This window comes from Rattus norvegicus, chromosome 12, assembly GCF_036323735.1.
Source record: "Rattus norvegicus strain BN/NHsdMcwi chromosome 12, GRCr8, whole genome shotgun sequence".
NCBI lineage: Eukaryota > Metazoa > Chordata > Mammalia > Rodentia > Muridae > Rattus > Rattus norvegicus.
This window is the reverse complement of record NC_086030.1, coordinates 17,551,738-17,565,480: the sequence shown is the minus strand read 5'-3', so window position 1 is coordinate 17,565,480 and position 13,743 is coordinate 17,551,738. Positions and strand designations below refer to the sequence as shown.

Sequence of the window (13,743 nt, the reverse complement as noted above, 5' to 3'; positions counted from 1 at the left end):
GTGACTCTCTTTGATCTCTCTCTCTCTCTCTCTCTCTCTCTCTCTCTCTCTCTCTCTCTCTCTCTCATAATTATAGTGACATATATAGGCCAAAATTTACAATCTTAACCATTTGTTTTCAATTTATGGATGCTTCACCTACATGTATGTCCGTGTGTCATGTGTGTCCCTGGTGCCCAAGGAGGCCTGAAGAGGGCATTGGGTCTCCTGGAATGGGAGTTACAGATCCTCTGGAGGAACAGCAAGCACTCCTAACTGCTGAGCCAGCCCCCATCTTAACCAGTGTAAAGGCAGTGGTCCACTTGCTTTCTCTCTGAACTGAAACCCTGTCTTTTGAATACTGACCCCAAGGGCTGGGACTGTAGCTCAGTTGGTAGAAGAATGCTTGCCTACCATGGAGGAGCCTGGGGTTCCAATCCCAGCATGGTATAAACCAGGTGTGGCGGTGCATGCCTGTAATCCCAGCAGTTGGCAGGCAGAAACAAGAGGTCATAAGTTTGTAAGTGCCTAGGCCTTCATCTGCTGGCTTTTTCTGGGAAAGCTGCAAGACAAAGTCAAGCGGCGCATGGGTACTTTGTTGCCCTTCACCTGGGCACAGGTGTGAGGACTAGTCTCATTTGATTGATAACCACGTCAAGAGACATGACGAAGGCATTTCCTAGTCTTCCAGAGAGCAGTCTACTCCTCTCCTGGGGTCCCCCATTGCCTGGGGAAATCTAAGAATAGAAGCTGGTCCATCTGTAGGCTGACCCTGTGTGTTTGACCTTGTAGATCTGAAGAAGTACCGGCGCTATGAAGTCATCATGACTGCCTATAACATCATTGGTGAGAGCCCAGCCAGTGTACCAGTGGAGGTCTTCGTTGGTGAGGCTGGTAAGCTCCAAGCCTGTCCCTCATCTCCCTGCAAGACGAGGGCTATAAGAATCAATCCGATAGCTTCAAGAAGCATAGACACTCACTTCACAGTAAGAACACTCAAGAGGAATAATTTATTTTGGTACCCAGTTTCCATCCATTAAATGGGGAGGGGTGGAGCATCTTCCATCACGGAGGAAGTGAAAGTGCTTGCCTACATCATGGACTTCCTCCTTCCTCCCTGGTGTTCTGTCAGGTAGCCCAGCCTGTTCTGGATGCATCCTAGGCACCTCTCTCCCCTTGAGTTAATGCTGTCTGCCCTTGCACACAAACCCAAAGGCAGCTTTACTGACCTAAGAAATTATCAATCTCATCAAGTTGATGCTGTGTTTGTTAATTTTCTTGTTGCTATGACAAAAAAAAACTTGCCAGTATATGTATTTTCTTACTGCTGTACTGCTGTGACAGGAGTAACTTGAGAAAAGAAGGTTTGATTTGGCACACAGTTTGAGGACCCAGCCAATCTCAGTAGGGAAAGCAAGTAGTCACATTGTATCCACAGTTAAGGCAGGAGCCAGGCAGCTGGTCGCATTGTATCCACAGTCAGGAAGCAGAGAGAGATGGATGTCATGCTCACCTCACTGTTTCCTTTCTATTCAATCCAGGACCCCAGCCTGTGGGACAGAATCACCCAAATTTAGGGAGGTCTTCCCCACTCAGTCTAATATAGAAAACTCTCTTATAGGCATTTCCAGAGGCCTATCAACTAAACAATTCTAGGTCCTGTAGAGTTGACCATCATAGAGAGGAAGGATTTATTGTTTAACCATCACAAGGGACTTGTGGGCCTGCAAGAGAACTTGCCTGAGCCCCACTGTGTAGCCAGAGGAACATTTTTAGTATAATCCTCAGTAGTTTCTGATGAGGAAAAAAGGCAAGTTTAGACAAGACAGGTCACCTATCCAAATTTAGACAGTAGACAGATCCAACTGCTTCAAAGTCAGGTCTTCCCACTCTCCTCACCTCAAACCTGGACACCTGTGACTGTTAATCTTGATTGTCATCTTGACAACAACTAGACCCACCTAGGAGATATAGGAGTCTGTTGAGGGATTATCTAGATTAGGTTAACTGAGGTGGGAAGATCCACCTTAAATGTGGGCAGCACCATTCCCTAGGCTGCAGTCCTAGACTGAACAAAAAAAAAAAAAAAAAAAAAGGGAAGAAAAAAGAGAGTGAGCTGAGCACCAGCATCCCCAACCCCCCCTCTGTCTGTCTGTCTGTCTGTCTCTCTCTCTCTCTCTCTCTCTCTCTCTCTCTCTCTCTCTCTCTCTCTCTCTGCTTCCTGACTGTGGATACAATGTGACCATCATGCTCCAGCATTCCTTTGCTGCCATGATGGACTGTGTGCCCTCAGACTGTGAGCCAGAATCAACCCTTCCTCCTCTAAGTTGCTTTTGTCAGGGTATTTGTTACACCAGTAAGGGAAGAAACCGATATACCAGCTTCATGTGTGTGTGACTCAGTACGGCCCTCCTGAAGGAATCCATGACTGACTCCCCTACCCCTTACTTTGTGACTGCAAAGACTTTATTACTGCCTGTGCCTGCCCATACTACAGTGTCCCTAGAAGTACTCACTGCTGTTAGTGTCACCTGCTCCCCAACCACCATGCCAGAGACAGCTCTTCTGTGCCTCAAACAATATACATAAGTCCCGGGTTCCAACTCACTTCCCTTTGCTCCACAACTATCCTGGGGAGAATTCTCTGGAAGGAGGAAGTAGTGGGCCAACGCAGCATTCCTTCCAGTTAGTCATCAGACGGTCTCTGTTCCTCATAGTCAAGCAGCAGTCTAGCTCAGGGTCCAGAGCAGTAGTAATGGTGCTGACTGCCAGCAGTCAAGCTGGACTCACTCTCGTGTGTTGTGGATGTGTTTATGCATGTGTGCATGCATATGTATGCACGCATGTGTGTGTATACACATGTATGAGCATGTGTGTATTCGTACATGAATGTAGGTGCACACCCATAACAGCATCCGTGTGGAGGTCAGACAACAGCTAGTCTCTTTCCATCATGTGGTTCTCTGGGATTGAACTTAGGTCATCAGGCTTGGTAGCAAGCACCTTTACCTGCTGAGCCATCTCACCTACCTATCCCTCTATTATAACCACCCTCTGAACATTGCACACAAGTCAGCTTAAAGTGCTCAGAGGCTTTTATGGAAACAGAGCTAGCTGTGGTTTAATAAGTGAACTTGTATGCCTAAGTGATGGCCCTGCCTTTTGCTGGCTGTGTGACCTCAAGGACAGTACTCAACCTCTCTGAGCTCTAGTCTTTGAGCATTGTGGCATGGTATAGAAATCTGTGAACCACAGTGAGGAAACTCAGGTTTATATCCCAGCTAGGTTCCTGGCACATCTGCCCACAGAAAGAATCTGGAGATTGCCTGGCCTGGCATATGCCCTCTTTGTGTTTGCTTAGCATGCTCGAAACCCCCATGTGAGCTTCTGGAGGCATCTGGTCAGCTAGGGGATAGGACTTGGAGAGTAGATGTTCTCTCTGGGTCCCCTCTTGATCAAATATGTAATGTTTACCTCTGTGAGCCTCAGGGAAAAGGTGGTTTTAGATGCCTTTTCACAGAGGCCTGTGTCTGAATGCCAATGTTACAAGCTGGGAAGAAAAATAAGTCTGTCAACGTCCAGGCCACGGGAGGCCTAACCCAGCTCCAAATATGACTTGAATGGAAGAGTCTCATCCACGATACTTGCATGAGCTCAATTCGGGATAAGATTTACCCTGGGGCGGGGGCATAGCTCAGGCAGCAGTCGCTTGGAATATCTAAGTCTCTAACATGTATCTCCAACAGCATGCAACTCATATTTATTTATCTGAGACAATGTTATGGAGCCCAGACTGGCCTGACCTGAAACTCACTATGTACCGAGATCAGAGGACCTTGAACTCCATATCCTTCTGCCTCCATCTCCCAAGTGCTGGGATCATATGCATGTGCTTCTGTGTCTGGGTCCCGCCATGCCTGGATGGAACCCAGGGCTCCCTGTGTGCTCAGCAAACACCCCACACCTCTGAGGTCTGGAGTTGGAGGGCAATGTTTGGTAGAAAGTGAGCTTCCTCCAAATGGTCAAGAAGCTGTCTCCTACCCTGACCCCTGATACCGCCTCCCCACCAACAGGTTCTCTGCTCATTATGAGTCTCAGCCATGGCTGAATTCTTCTTACGCATGGACCAGTCTGGGGCCGGTTTTCCTTGGCCTGTGCCAGCCGCCCGTGTCACGCCAGCACACATGGCTCATACTTAGCAACTCTGGTCGTGCTCTTGGTTTCCAAAATTCAAAGCTATTTTATGAACCTGACAATCACTTTGGCAAGCCCAGAAAAGGCAAATTCTGGGATTTTGATGGGAAGTGAATTAAATGACAAACTGATTTAGGGATTGCTGAGGCCTTCCTCCTGTCCCCATTTCCCGCTTCAGGAACTGGCTGGCGTCTGTTCACATCCTGTGGTAGGGTTGGCAGTGTTCTCCATGCAGACCGCTCAGACAGTCACTGCCAACAGGTTTTCCTGCAGTTTACTATGAAGAGGCTATGGCGACATGTCCCTGCACCACTCATAGCTGCTCGCAGCCTGAGGCAGAGGCTCACATCCCTGCTGATGCACTGTCAATCTTAGTTCAGCGAGAGCCACCCTGGGGCAGGGGCATAGCTCAGGTAGAGCACTGGCTTAGAATAGCTAAGTCTCTAGCATGTTATCTATCCTCAGTGCCATACAAAAGCAGGGCTAGCAAGATGGCTTGGTGGGTAAAGGGCTTGCCGAGCATGCATGAGGACCTGAGTTCCATCCGCAGAACACACACACAGAGCTTACCATTGTGGCATGTGCTCGAATCCCAGCACCGGGGAGGCAGAGACAGGCTTGATCCTTAAGGCGCAGTGGCCATCCAGCCTAGCTCAGTTTACTTGGCAAGCTCCAGGCCAGGGAGAGACCCTGTCACAAAACCTCAAGTTGGACAGTGCCTGAGGAACAACACTAAAAGTTATCCTCTGACCTACACACACACACACACACACACACACACAAACACACACACATGTATGCACGCATGTGTGCACATACAAGGAGTAGCCTTTAAGTTCTTTAGAGAGGAGCTAGGATTGCCCTCTTCCACTTAATGGGGACTCAGTACTAAGTGTCCACTAGCAGTGTCTTTGGCTCGAGAAGAGCAGAGGCAGACACCCTTGGTGCTTGTTGTCACTCAGGTCCAGTGGAGTTCCTTGGTTTTCGAGGTACACAGCAGGTGCTGTAGAAGACAGCAAAGTCCCTTGAAACCATGAACCCACTGTCAGCTACTTCACAGCTGCAGCTCCGAAAAGTTAGGACTTTCTAAAGTTTATTTTGTGTGTGGAGGGCACACGTGTGCCACAGTGTGCTTGTGAAGGTCAGGCGACGACTTCCAGGAGTCCTCTCCTTCCCTCCACTGTGTGGGTCCTAGGGATCAGACTCAGGTCATCAGGCTTGGTTACAAGAGCCTTTACCTGCCAAGCAGTCTCACTCACCAGGCCATCCCTGGTTTTATTCATTAGTTTTTAGTCATGTGTCTTTGTGTGTGCTAGTATGTGGATCTGTGCACTTGAGTGCAGTACTTATGGGAGCCAGAAGAGGGCACCAGATCTGCTGGAGCTGGAGTCATAGGCCACCTGATACAGATGGTAGACCAGAACTTGGGTCCTCTGCAAGAGCAACAAATGCTCTTAACCACCACATAAGTTGTGTGTGATGACATCCACCTATTGTTCCCAACATCTGGGAGGAAGAAGCAGGAGGATCAGGAGTTGAAGGTCATCCTCAGCTACATAGTGAATTTGCAGTCAGCCTGGGCTACACAAAGCCCTAAATGAGAACAAAAACCCCAATGTAAAATATGGGTTTTACCTTTCCAGTACTCCTACAGGTTTTAAAATAACTCTTGGTTGGAAAGAGAAGAAAAGAAGCACACGTCTGGTTGTGTCAGCTCCCTCTAGTGGCAAATTAAGACAGTTATAGAGTCCATTAAGTGAAATTAAAAGGATTCAGAACTGTGCTAGTTAGAATATGTGTGCATAGTGAAGAGAGTGGCAGTTGCTCATGGGTAATGAATGCAGTTACCACATGTCCCAGGGCCCCACTATCCCATCAGGTTCGCTACCCCCAGGTTCACAGTGCCTGAGTAACCTTTAACCCAGCATACTGTAGTGACATCACAGGTACCACAAACCTGTGTATCCTAGGTACAGTGGCCACAAGTGGTCCCAGTGGCCAGTCAGTCTACTCATGCTATGTGTAGACAAGACAAGGTCTTGTATCAGGAATATGGGATGAGTGTCCCCCAAGAGCTCCTTGTCCCCATAGACATCCCAGAGGATGTCATTAGCTGAGGTTCTGACCTCAGAGGGAAGCAAGCTAGTTGTTGTCATGAATCAGTCTTAGTGCACAGAGGAAGACATAGCAATAGACGAGAGAAGAAAGGAAGATGGCTCTCTACTCCTGAGTCATGTCCCCAGCCCCTCACTGGGGATTCTAGGAAAGTGCTCTACCATTGAGCCACGCCCCCTGCCCCTCACTGGGGGATTCTAGGCAGTGCTCTACCACTGAGCCACGCCCCCTGCCCCTCCCCTAGGGGATTCTAGGAAAGTGCTCTACCACTGAGCCACGCCCCCTGCCCCTCCCCTAGGGGATTCTAGGAAAGTGCTCTACCACTGAGCCACGCCCCCAGCCCCTCCCCTAGGGGATTCTAGGCAGGGGCTCTACCACTGAGCCACACCCCAGCCCCTCACTGGGGGATTCTAGGCAAAGGCTCTACCACTGAGCCACACCCCAGCCCCTCACTGGGGGATTCTAGGCAGGGGCTTCACACTGAGCCACTCCCCCAGCCCCTCACTGGGGGATTCTAGGCAGGAGCTCTACCACTGAGCCACGCCCCCAGCCCCTCACTGGGGGATTCTAGGCAGGGGCTCTACCACTGAGCCACGCCCCCAGCCCCTCCCTGGGGGATTCTAGGCAGGGGCTTCACACTGAGCCACTCCCCCAGCCCCTCACTGGGGATTCTAGGCAGGGGCTCTACCACTGAGCCACGCCCCAGCCCCTCACTGGGGATTCTAGGCAGGGGCTCTAACACTGAGCCACATCCTCAGCCCCTCACTGGGGGATTCTAGGCAGGGGCTCTACCACTGAGCCACACCCTAGCCACAGGGTCTTCTTTGTAGCCTTTTCTCTTCTATCTTAGGTGTGTGGGCTCAAAAGCTTTACAGTAATGAGGCTCTGCTGAAGAGCCAGTAGACCCTGGATTCTATCCTTGACAGGTTTGCCCCCACTCATCTACCCCTTTTCTTTCCTATTGCCTCCAGGCAGAATTTACAAACTTGACCTAAGGACCAAAGCCAGCCCACTACCTGTTCTTAGAGATAAAGCTTTGCTGAAACAGATATGTCTTTCTCTATAAAGGCTTAAGCCACTGATTCTCAACCTTCCTAATGCTGCCACCCTTTAATGTAGTTCCTCATGTGATGACCCCCACCATAAAATTATTTTTGTTGCTACTTCATAACTATAATTTTACTACTGTGATGAATCATACTGTAAATAGTCTGTGTTTCCTGAGGGTCTTAGGTTACCCCTGTGAAAGGGTCATTCCACCCCCCAAAGAGGTCATGACTCATAGGCTGAGAACCACTAGCTTCATCAGTCTGAACTGGAGTAATTTTGCCATAACAGTCAATGCCGACTGAAATCAATGTGACTCCTAGGTTCACAGCCCTCAAAGGGTAAAAATACTACCTGGCTCTTTCCGAAATTTCTACCTCAACCTTAGGGAAACAACTTGGGTTTGGGGGTCAAACAGATCTGAGTTGAAATCTAGACCATTCTTGGGCAAATGACGCAGATCTATCCGAGCCTCTGAGTTGTTCAATGAGAATAAGATATTTCTTCAGTAGCATGAGTCTCTCAAGGGACCAGGAAACTGCCTTGCTCATACAATGTAATCATGGCCTATCAAGACCTGGGTCTTGCTGTGATGGGAACTCATGGTACAGACAATGGGATAGAAAGAGGAGGAGGAGGAGGGGAAGGAGGAGGAGGAGGAGGAGGAGGAGAAAGGAGAAGGAAGAGGAGGAGGAGGGGGAGGAGGAGAAAGGAGAAGGAGGAGGAGGGGGAGGAGGGAGAGGAGGATGAGGAGAAAGAAGAAGGGGGAGGAGGAGGAAGGAGAGGAGGAGGAGAAAGAAGAAGGAAGAGGAGGAGTGGGAGGAGGAGGAGGGGGAGGAGAAGGAAGAGGAGGAGAAGGAGGAAGAGGAGGAGGAGAAAGAAGGAAGAGGAGGAGGAGAAGGGAGAGGAAGAGGAGGAAGAGGAGGAGGAGAAAGGAGAAGGAAGAGGAAGAGGAGGAGAAAGGAGAAGGAGGAGAAGGAGGAAGAAAAGAAGAAATGAGGAGGAGGAGGGGAAGCGGAAGGAGAAGAGGAAGAGGAAAGGAAGTAGAAACAACCCAACTTGGGCAGAAGAACTGAGAGTCGCTCCTTTCGGCTTTGCTTACATGGGCGAGGAGAGCTGTTGAGCAGGGTAGGAGTCTAATCCCACAGTGCAGAAACCAGAAAACAAAGATCATGGCAGTGGAACCAAAGCTGGGGTTCAGAGCTGACTTCGAACACTGACGTGTCTATAAAGGACCAGATGTAGTGGCCGCTATCTTTAATTCCAGATAATTCCAGAGGCTGAGACGGGGGGTGGTAGGTACCAATGGCTTGAGGTCAGGCTACACCACAAGAAAGAAAGAAAAAAAGGAACCTGCCATTCTAGGTAAGTCTGGGGAAAGACTTTGCTGCTGAGCCCTACCTCTAACTTCTCACATTATTTTCAGATTATTGTTAAATCACTGATCACACACACACACACACACACACACACACACACACAGAAAAAAAACAAACAAACAAAAACAGTGTCAGCAACCTCTTGTGGTTTGCCACAGTCTAGTGTGGCTTCAGCCAAAGCAGGAGTCCCGTGTGACTAAGAGCAAGTTAGGAGCAGCAGAAATCTTCAGTGTTCCCTGAGATAGCCCTAGCATCAGTTGATGCTTGATGTGGCCTAGGGTCACCCTGTCAACAGTGAATGGCCAGAGTGACTTAGGGTGGCCCTGGCAATAGTGGGTGTCCAGAGTGGCTTAGGGTAGTCCTAGCAATACTAGGTGCCTAGTGTGAGACTTCCCTTAGAAACTGTATCAGTCACTTTTCCGTTGCTGTGAGAAAATACTACACAAAAGCTATTTAAAGAAGAAAGGGTTTATTCTGGCATCACAGTCTGAGGGTGCACAGTCCATCATGGTGGGAAGGCATGGTGGCAGGAGCAGGAGGCAGCTGTTCACATTGTATCCACAGCTGCTCACATTGTATCCACAGCTGCTTACATTGTATCCACAGCTGCTTACATTGTATTGAGAGTCAGGAAGCAGAGAGAGATGGATGCTGGTGCTCCACTTGCCTTCTCCTTATTTTGCAATGCAGGACTCCAGACCAGGGAATGGCGTCACCTATATTTAGGGCGACTTGGTGAATTAGACAATCCCTTACAGACCTGCCCAGAGGTTTGTCTCCTATATTATTCTGATTCCTGTCAAGTTGATGAGCCATACTGACCATCATAGGTACTCTACAGGTCAAATGGACAGGTCAGATTGTTGGATGGCTTCCCCACACAGTTGATGTTTTAAACAAGAGCTCTCAGAACAAAGTGGGTGAATATCCACCTTCCTACAGGATTAATTCCAGGACTCTGAGCTTCTCCTTGGTACAGAAAGGCTCCACTGTCTTGACAAAGACTGAGCGAAGCCACCTGTTCTTGTCAATGTTTGTTGACACCTTGCACAGACTAGACCTGAGTTAAGGGAGCCACAACTGAAGAATAATCTCCATCTGATTGTCTGATGGACACACCTGTGGGCATTTCCTTGATTGCTAATTTCAGTGCTGCTTTTGAACACTGAAGTGTCTGTAAGGGACCAGATGTGGATTCAAGTTAGTTGAATAGGAGTTAGTAAGCAATGCTCCCCCAAGATCTTTAGTTCCTACCTTGGCTCCCTTAGTGGTGGTGCACACACTGTAAGCTGAAATGAACCCTTTCCTCCCCAAGTTGCTCTTGGTCATTGTGTCATCACAGTGACAGAAAGCAAACCAGAACTCACCCATCCACTTCCTTCTTTGACCCTGTACATGCCAGAAGCTGCCAGTAGCACCCAGCCTGCATGTCCTGTGTGCTTGACGTGACAAGATTCTTAAGCTCTGAGGTTCTTAGGTCCACTGTACAGGCCCACCCAGGGTCCACCAAAACATGGAGTCAAGGGCACCAAGCCAGCACTACTTATTCACTAGCAATTAATTAATTAATTAATTAATTAAAATATGAGCTGAAGATAGCTATTGTACATGAATGACTATGATTGTGCACACATGTATGTGTGTATGTGTGTATACATGTATTCATGTGTCTACACATGTCCTCATGAGTTCAAGTGCATTGCAAGTGCACACGCACGTGTGTGTGTGTGTGTGTGTGTGTGTGTGTGTGTGTGTGTGTGTGTATGAACAGCTCAGGTGTCAGATGTCAGATGGCTCCACCTTGGCTTTAGGCAGAGTTTCCCACTCTTTCCTTGAACTCTGCAAGTCAGTCAGGCTGCCTGGTGAGTCCCAGGGGTCACTCTGCCTCTGCTTCTCTAGCAGGGGAATTCAAGCATGCTCCACTCTGCCTGTCCCTGATTCTTGCTGCTGTTGTTGTTTTGTTTTGCTTTTGTTATTTTGTTTTTTGAGACAAGGTTTCTCTGTGTAGCCCTGGCTGTCCTGAAACTCGCTCCATACACCAGGCTGCCCTATATCTCAGAGATCCACCTACCTCTGCCTCCCGAGTGCTGGGATTAAAGGCATGTACCATCACAACTCAGCTGCTTTTTGTTTTGTTTTGTTTTAGTTTTTAATGGAACTCAGATCATCATGGATGTGTGCTTTTCTGACTGAGCCAGCTCCCCGGGCCTGGTGGCTATACTTGGTCTAGCTATAGCCCATGGCCGCCTGGAGGTGGTACACCTTCTGGGGAGGCTAGATGAGGAAAACAAGATGGCGAAACATCAGCACCAACTGTTCTTCTTAATACAGACAGTGGGGCTAGTGAAAGCCAGCCAGAGACCGTCTTTCAGGGCTCCCAATGTAGTCAGTAAGAAAACCAGAAATTTCTAGACACTTCTAGAATTTTACTATGACTGTCAGTTGCAAAGTGCCCCCAGAAGGTCCTGGGGTTTCTTTATCAATAGCGTGAGGAGCTCTGTCTCTGAGGCCACACAGCATCCAGACAAGGGTGAGGGAGCGATTCTGCTGATCAATGCTGAGGTGTTAGCTGCTCTGTAGACATGCAGAGCCAACATCAGCCGTGACCATGACCTTCCTGTTCTACACATGATGCTGCTTCCAGGCATCATCAACAGATGCTGGAGGAAACTGATGACCAGATTCTTTAAGTAAACAATTTCATGCATTAAAAAGTATGCCAGGGGTTGGGGAGATGGCTCAGTCAGTTAAAACACCTACACAAAAGCAAGAAGGCCTGAGTTGTGTCCTCAGCACGCACAAAGAAGTTGGTGTGAAAAGACATATTTGTAACCTCAGCAGTAGAGAGGTTAAGCTAGGAGGATCCCTGGAGTTTCCTGCCAGGACTACCTAGCAAATCAGCTCCTAGTCAGGGAGGAACTGTCTTAATTGGGGTTTCATTGCTGTGAAGAGACACCATCACCATGGCAACTCTTAGAAAGAAAACATGTAATTAGGACTGGCTTACAGTTCAGAGGCTCAGTCCATTATCATCATGGCAGGAAACATGGCAGCCTGCAGGCCGACAGGGTGCTGGAGAAGGAGCTGAGACTTCTGCATCTGAATCAGCAAACAGCAAGGAGAGATTGTGAGCCACTGGCCTGGCTTGAGCATCTGAGACCTTAAAGCCTGCCCCCAGTGACACAAGGGCCTCCAACAAGGCCACACCTCCTAACAGTGCCACTCCCTGTGGGCCTATGGGGGGTCATTTTCTTTCTAAACATCACAGAGACCCAGTCTCAAAAAATAAAATGGAAGGAAACTGACAGACTTGACCTCTGGCTTTTATACACATATGTACAGGCACACCCACATAAACTACACACACACACACACACACACACACACACACACACACACACACAGAGGCTAATATTTGTGTGCCTCTTACATCATGAATGTCTAGATAGGAGAACAGTCAGACAAAGGCTAGCCTGTCAATCCATCAGCTTCTGAGCTGCACATACTTTCCCTGGGTGATGCTTGCGTTCTGGATGGAGAGCAGCAGGCTAAAATCTCCAGGCAGGCAAGAGCCCTGAATCTCACAGGAGCCAAAATGAATATAAATAAATAAATAACAGAAAAGGAAAAGGTTTTAAGTCCTAGATTTACCATGTTTCATTTATTCCCTCCCCACATGTGCTAACAATGTCCCGTTGCCTGTGGTATCTCTGTGGCATAACCACCAGGCTGCAGTACAGCTGATACGGGCGTGTCTCATCTGGGAGCTTTATTGGTTTCTTTCCACCCAGCCAAGAGACATCGGAGACCCTGAGTACTAGAGATTACACTAAGTGTATGGCTGGCTCGGCCACCTGCTACAGATGGACTCTCGTGGCCGGGGTTGTCCTGGCTTTTCGAGGCTGTGGAAAGCCAACCCTAGGAGAACCAAGGAGGGATCTGTGCACCAGCCTACCAGAGTAACGGCCATGCTCAATTCCGCCTTTCATGATTTTAATTGTACAACAGTAATTTTGTGATCCAGTTGCCGACGGCAAACATGCAGAAGACATTAACTTTATTTATGTTTTGGATTATTAATGCGGCTGTTAAAATTCCTCCAGTTAGTTTTGATTGAATTGTTTTTTTGTGTGATTCTGTTGTTTAATGGAGCGGTAAATAAGAATTTCTGATAATGAGGCCCAGCATCTGTCACAACAACCTGGTGTGGGCTATTAACATTTCCATTAGCGGCAGGGTGGGCAGCGATAATACGGAAGCACACAGTTAGAACAAAATAAATAGTCATGTCAGGCTGAGCGGGTGTTAATTACTATTTTATTCTGCATGGGTGGGGGGAGAGAGCAGGAAGCAGGGGAGGGAGCTGCGAGCAAGGAGTGACCTACTGCTCGTGAGGTCGCCTTATCTCTCCAAAAGAGCCCCATGCCAGGAAAAATCTCCTTAGGCAGGGATGGCTCTATGGCCTCCATTGATGGCCTCTAGACAGACGCGAATCAAAAGATAGCCAGCAGGGTCTGGGGAGCTAGCTCAGCCGCTAAGGTACTTCCTACACACACGCACACACACACACACACACACACACACACACACACAGCTTGAAGACTTGACGTTGGATCCCCAGCATCTATATGAGGTGGAGGTGGTAAGAGACAGGTAGATTCCTGAGAGCTCATTGGCTGGCTAGTCAATCAATCACTTAGTTGCCTCGAAAATAGTGGAGAGTGAGATCATAGAGGACACTTGAAGTAGACTTCTGCACACACACACACACACACACACACACACACACTAAGGTGGAGAGTGATCAATGAAGGCACCAGCATTGACCGCTGGCCTTCAGACATACCTGCACACATACAAACATATATAAATACACAAGCCTATATACAGATATGTACACACATGTGCATATACATGAAGATATGCTTACTACATACATGCATACTGTGCTCTCACTGTTTGATCTCCCAGCTTTTACCATGTGTTTTCTCCATAGTGTCTGTCTTTTAACACTGTCTAACTGTATCTC

General features: G+C 48.4%; 1 protein-coding gene across 4 annotated transcripts in view; it reads left to right on the top strand.

Moving 5' to 3' along the window:
* Sdk1 (sidekick cell adhesion molecule 1) overlaps nt 1-13,743 on the top strand; it is a 986,485-nt gene that overhangs the window by 912,434 nt on the left and 60,308 nt on the right. For all 4 annotated transcript variants that reach the window (XM_063271861.1, XM_039089863.2, XM_039089864.2 and 1 more), the window contains one exon: nt 772-873. In XM_063271861.1, the coding sequence (XP_063127931.1) occupies nt 772-873 (102 nt within the window). The remainder of the gene's footprint in view (nt 1-771; nt 874-13,743) is intronic.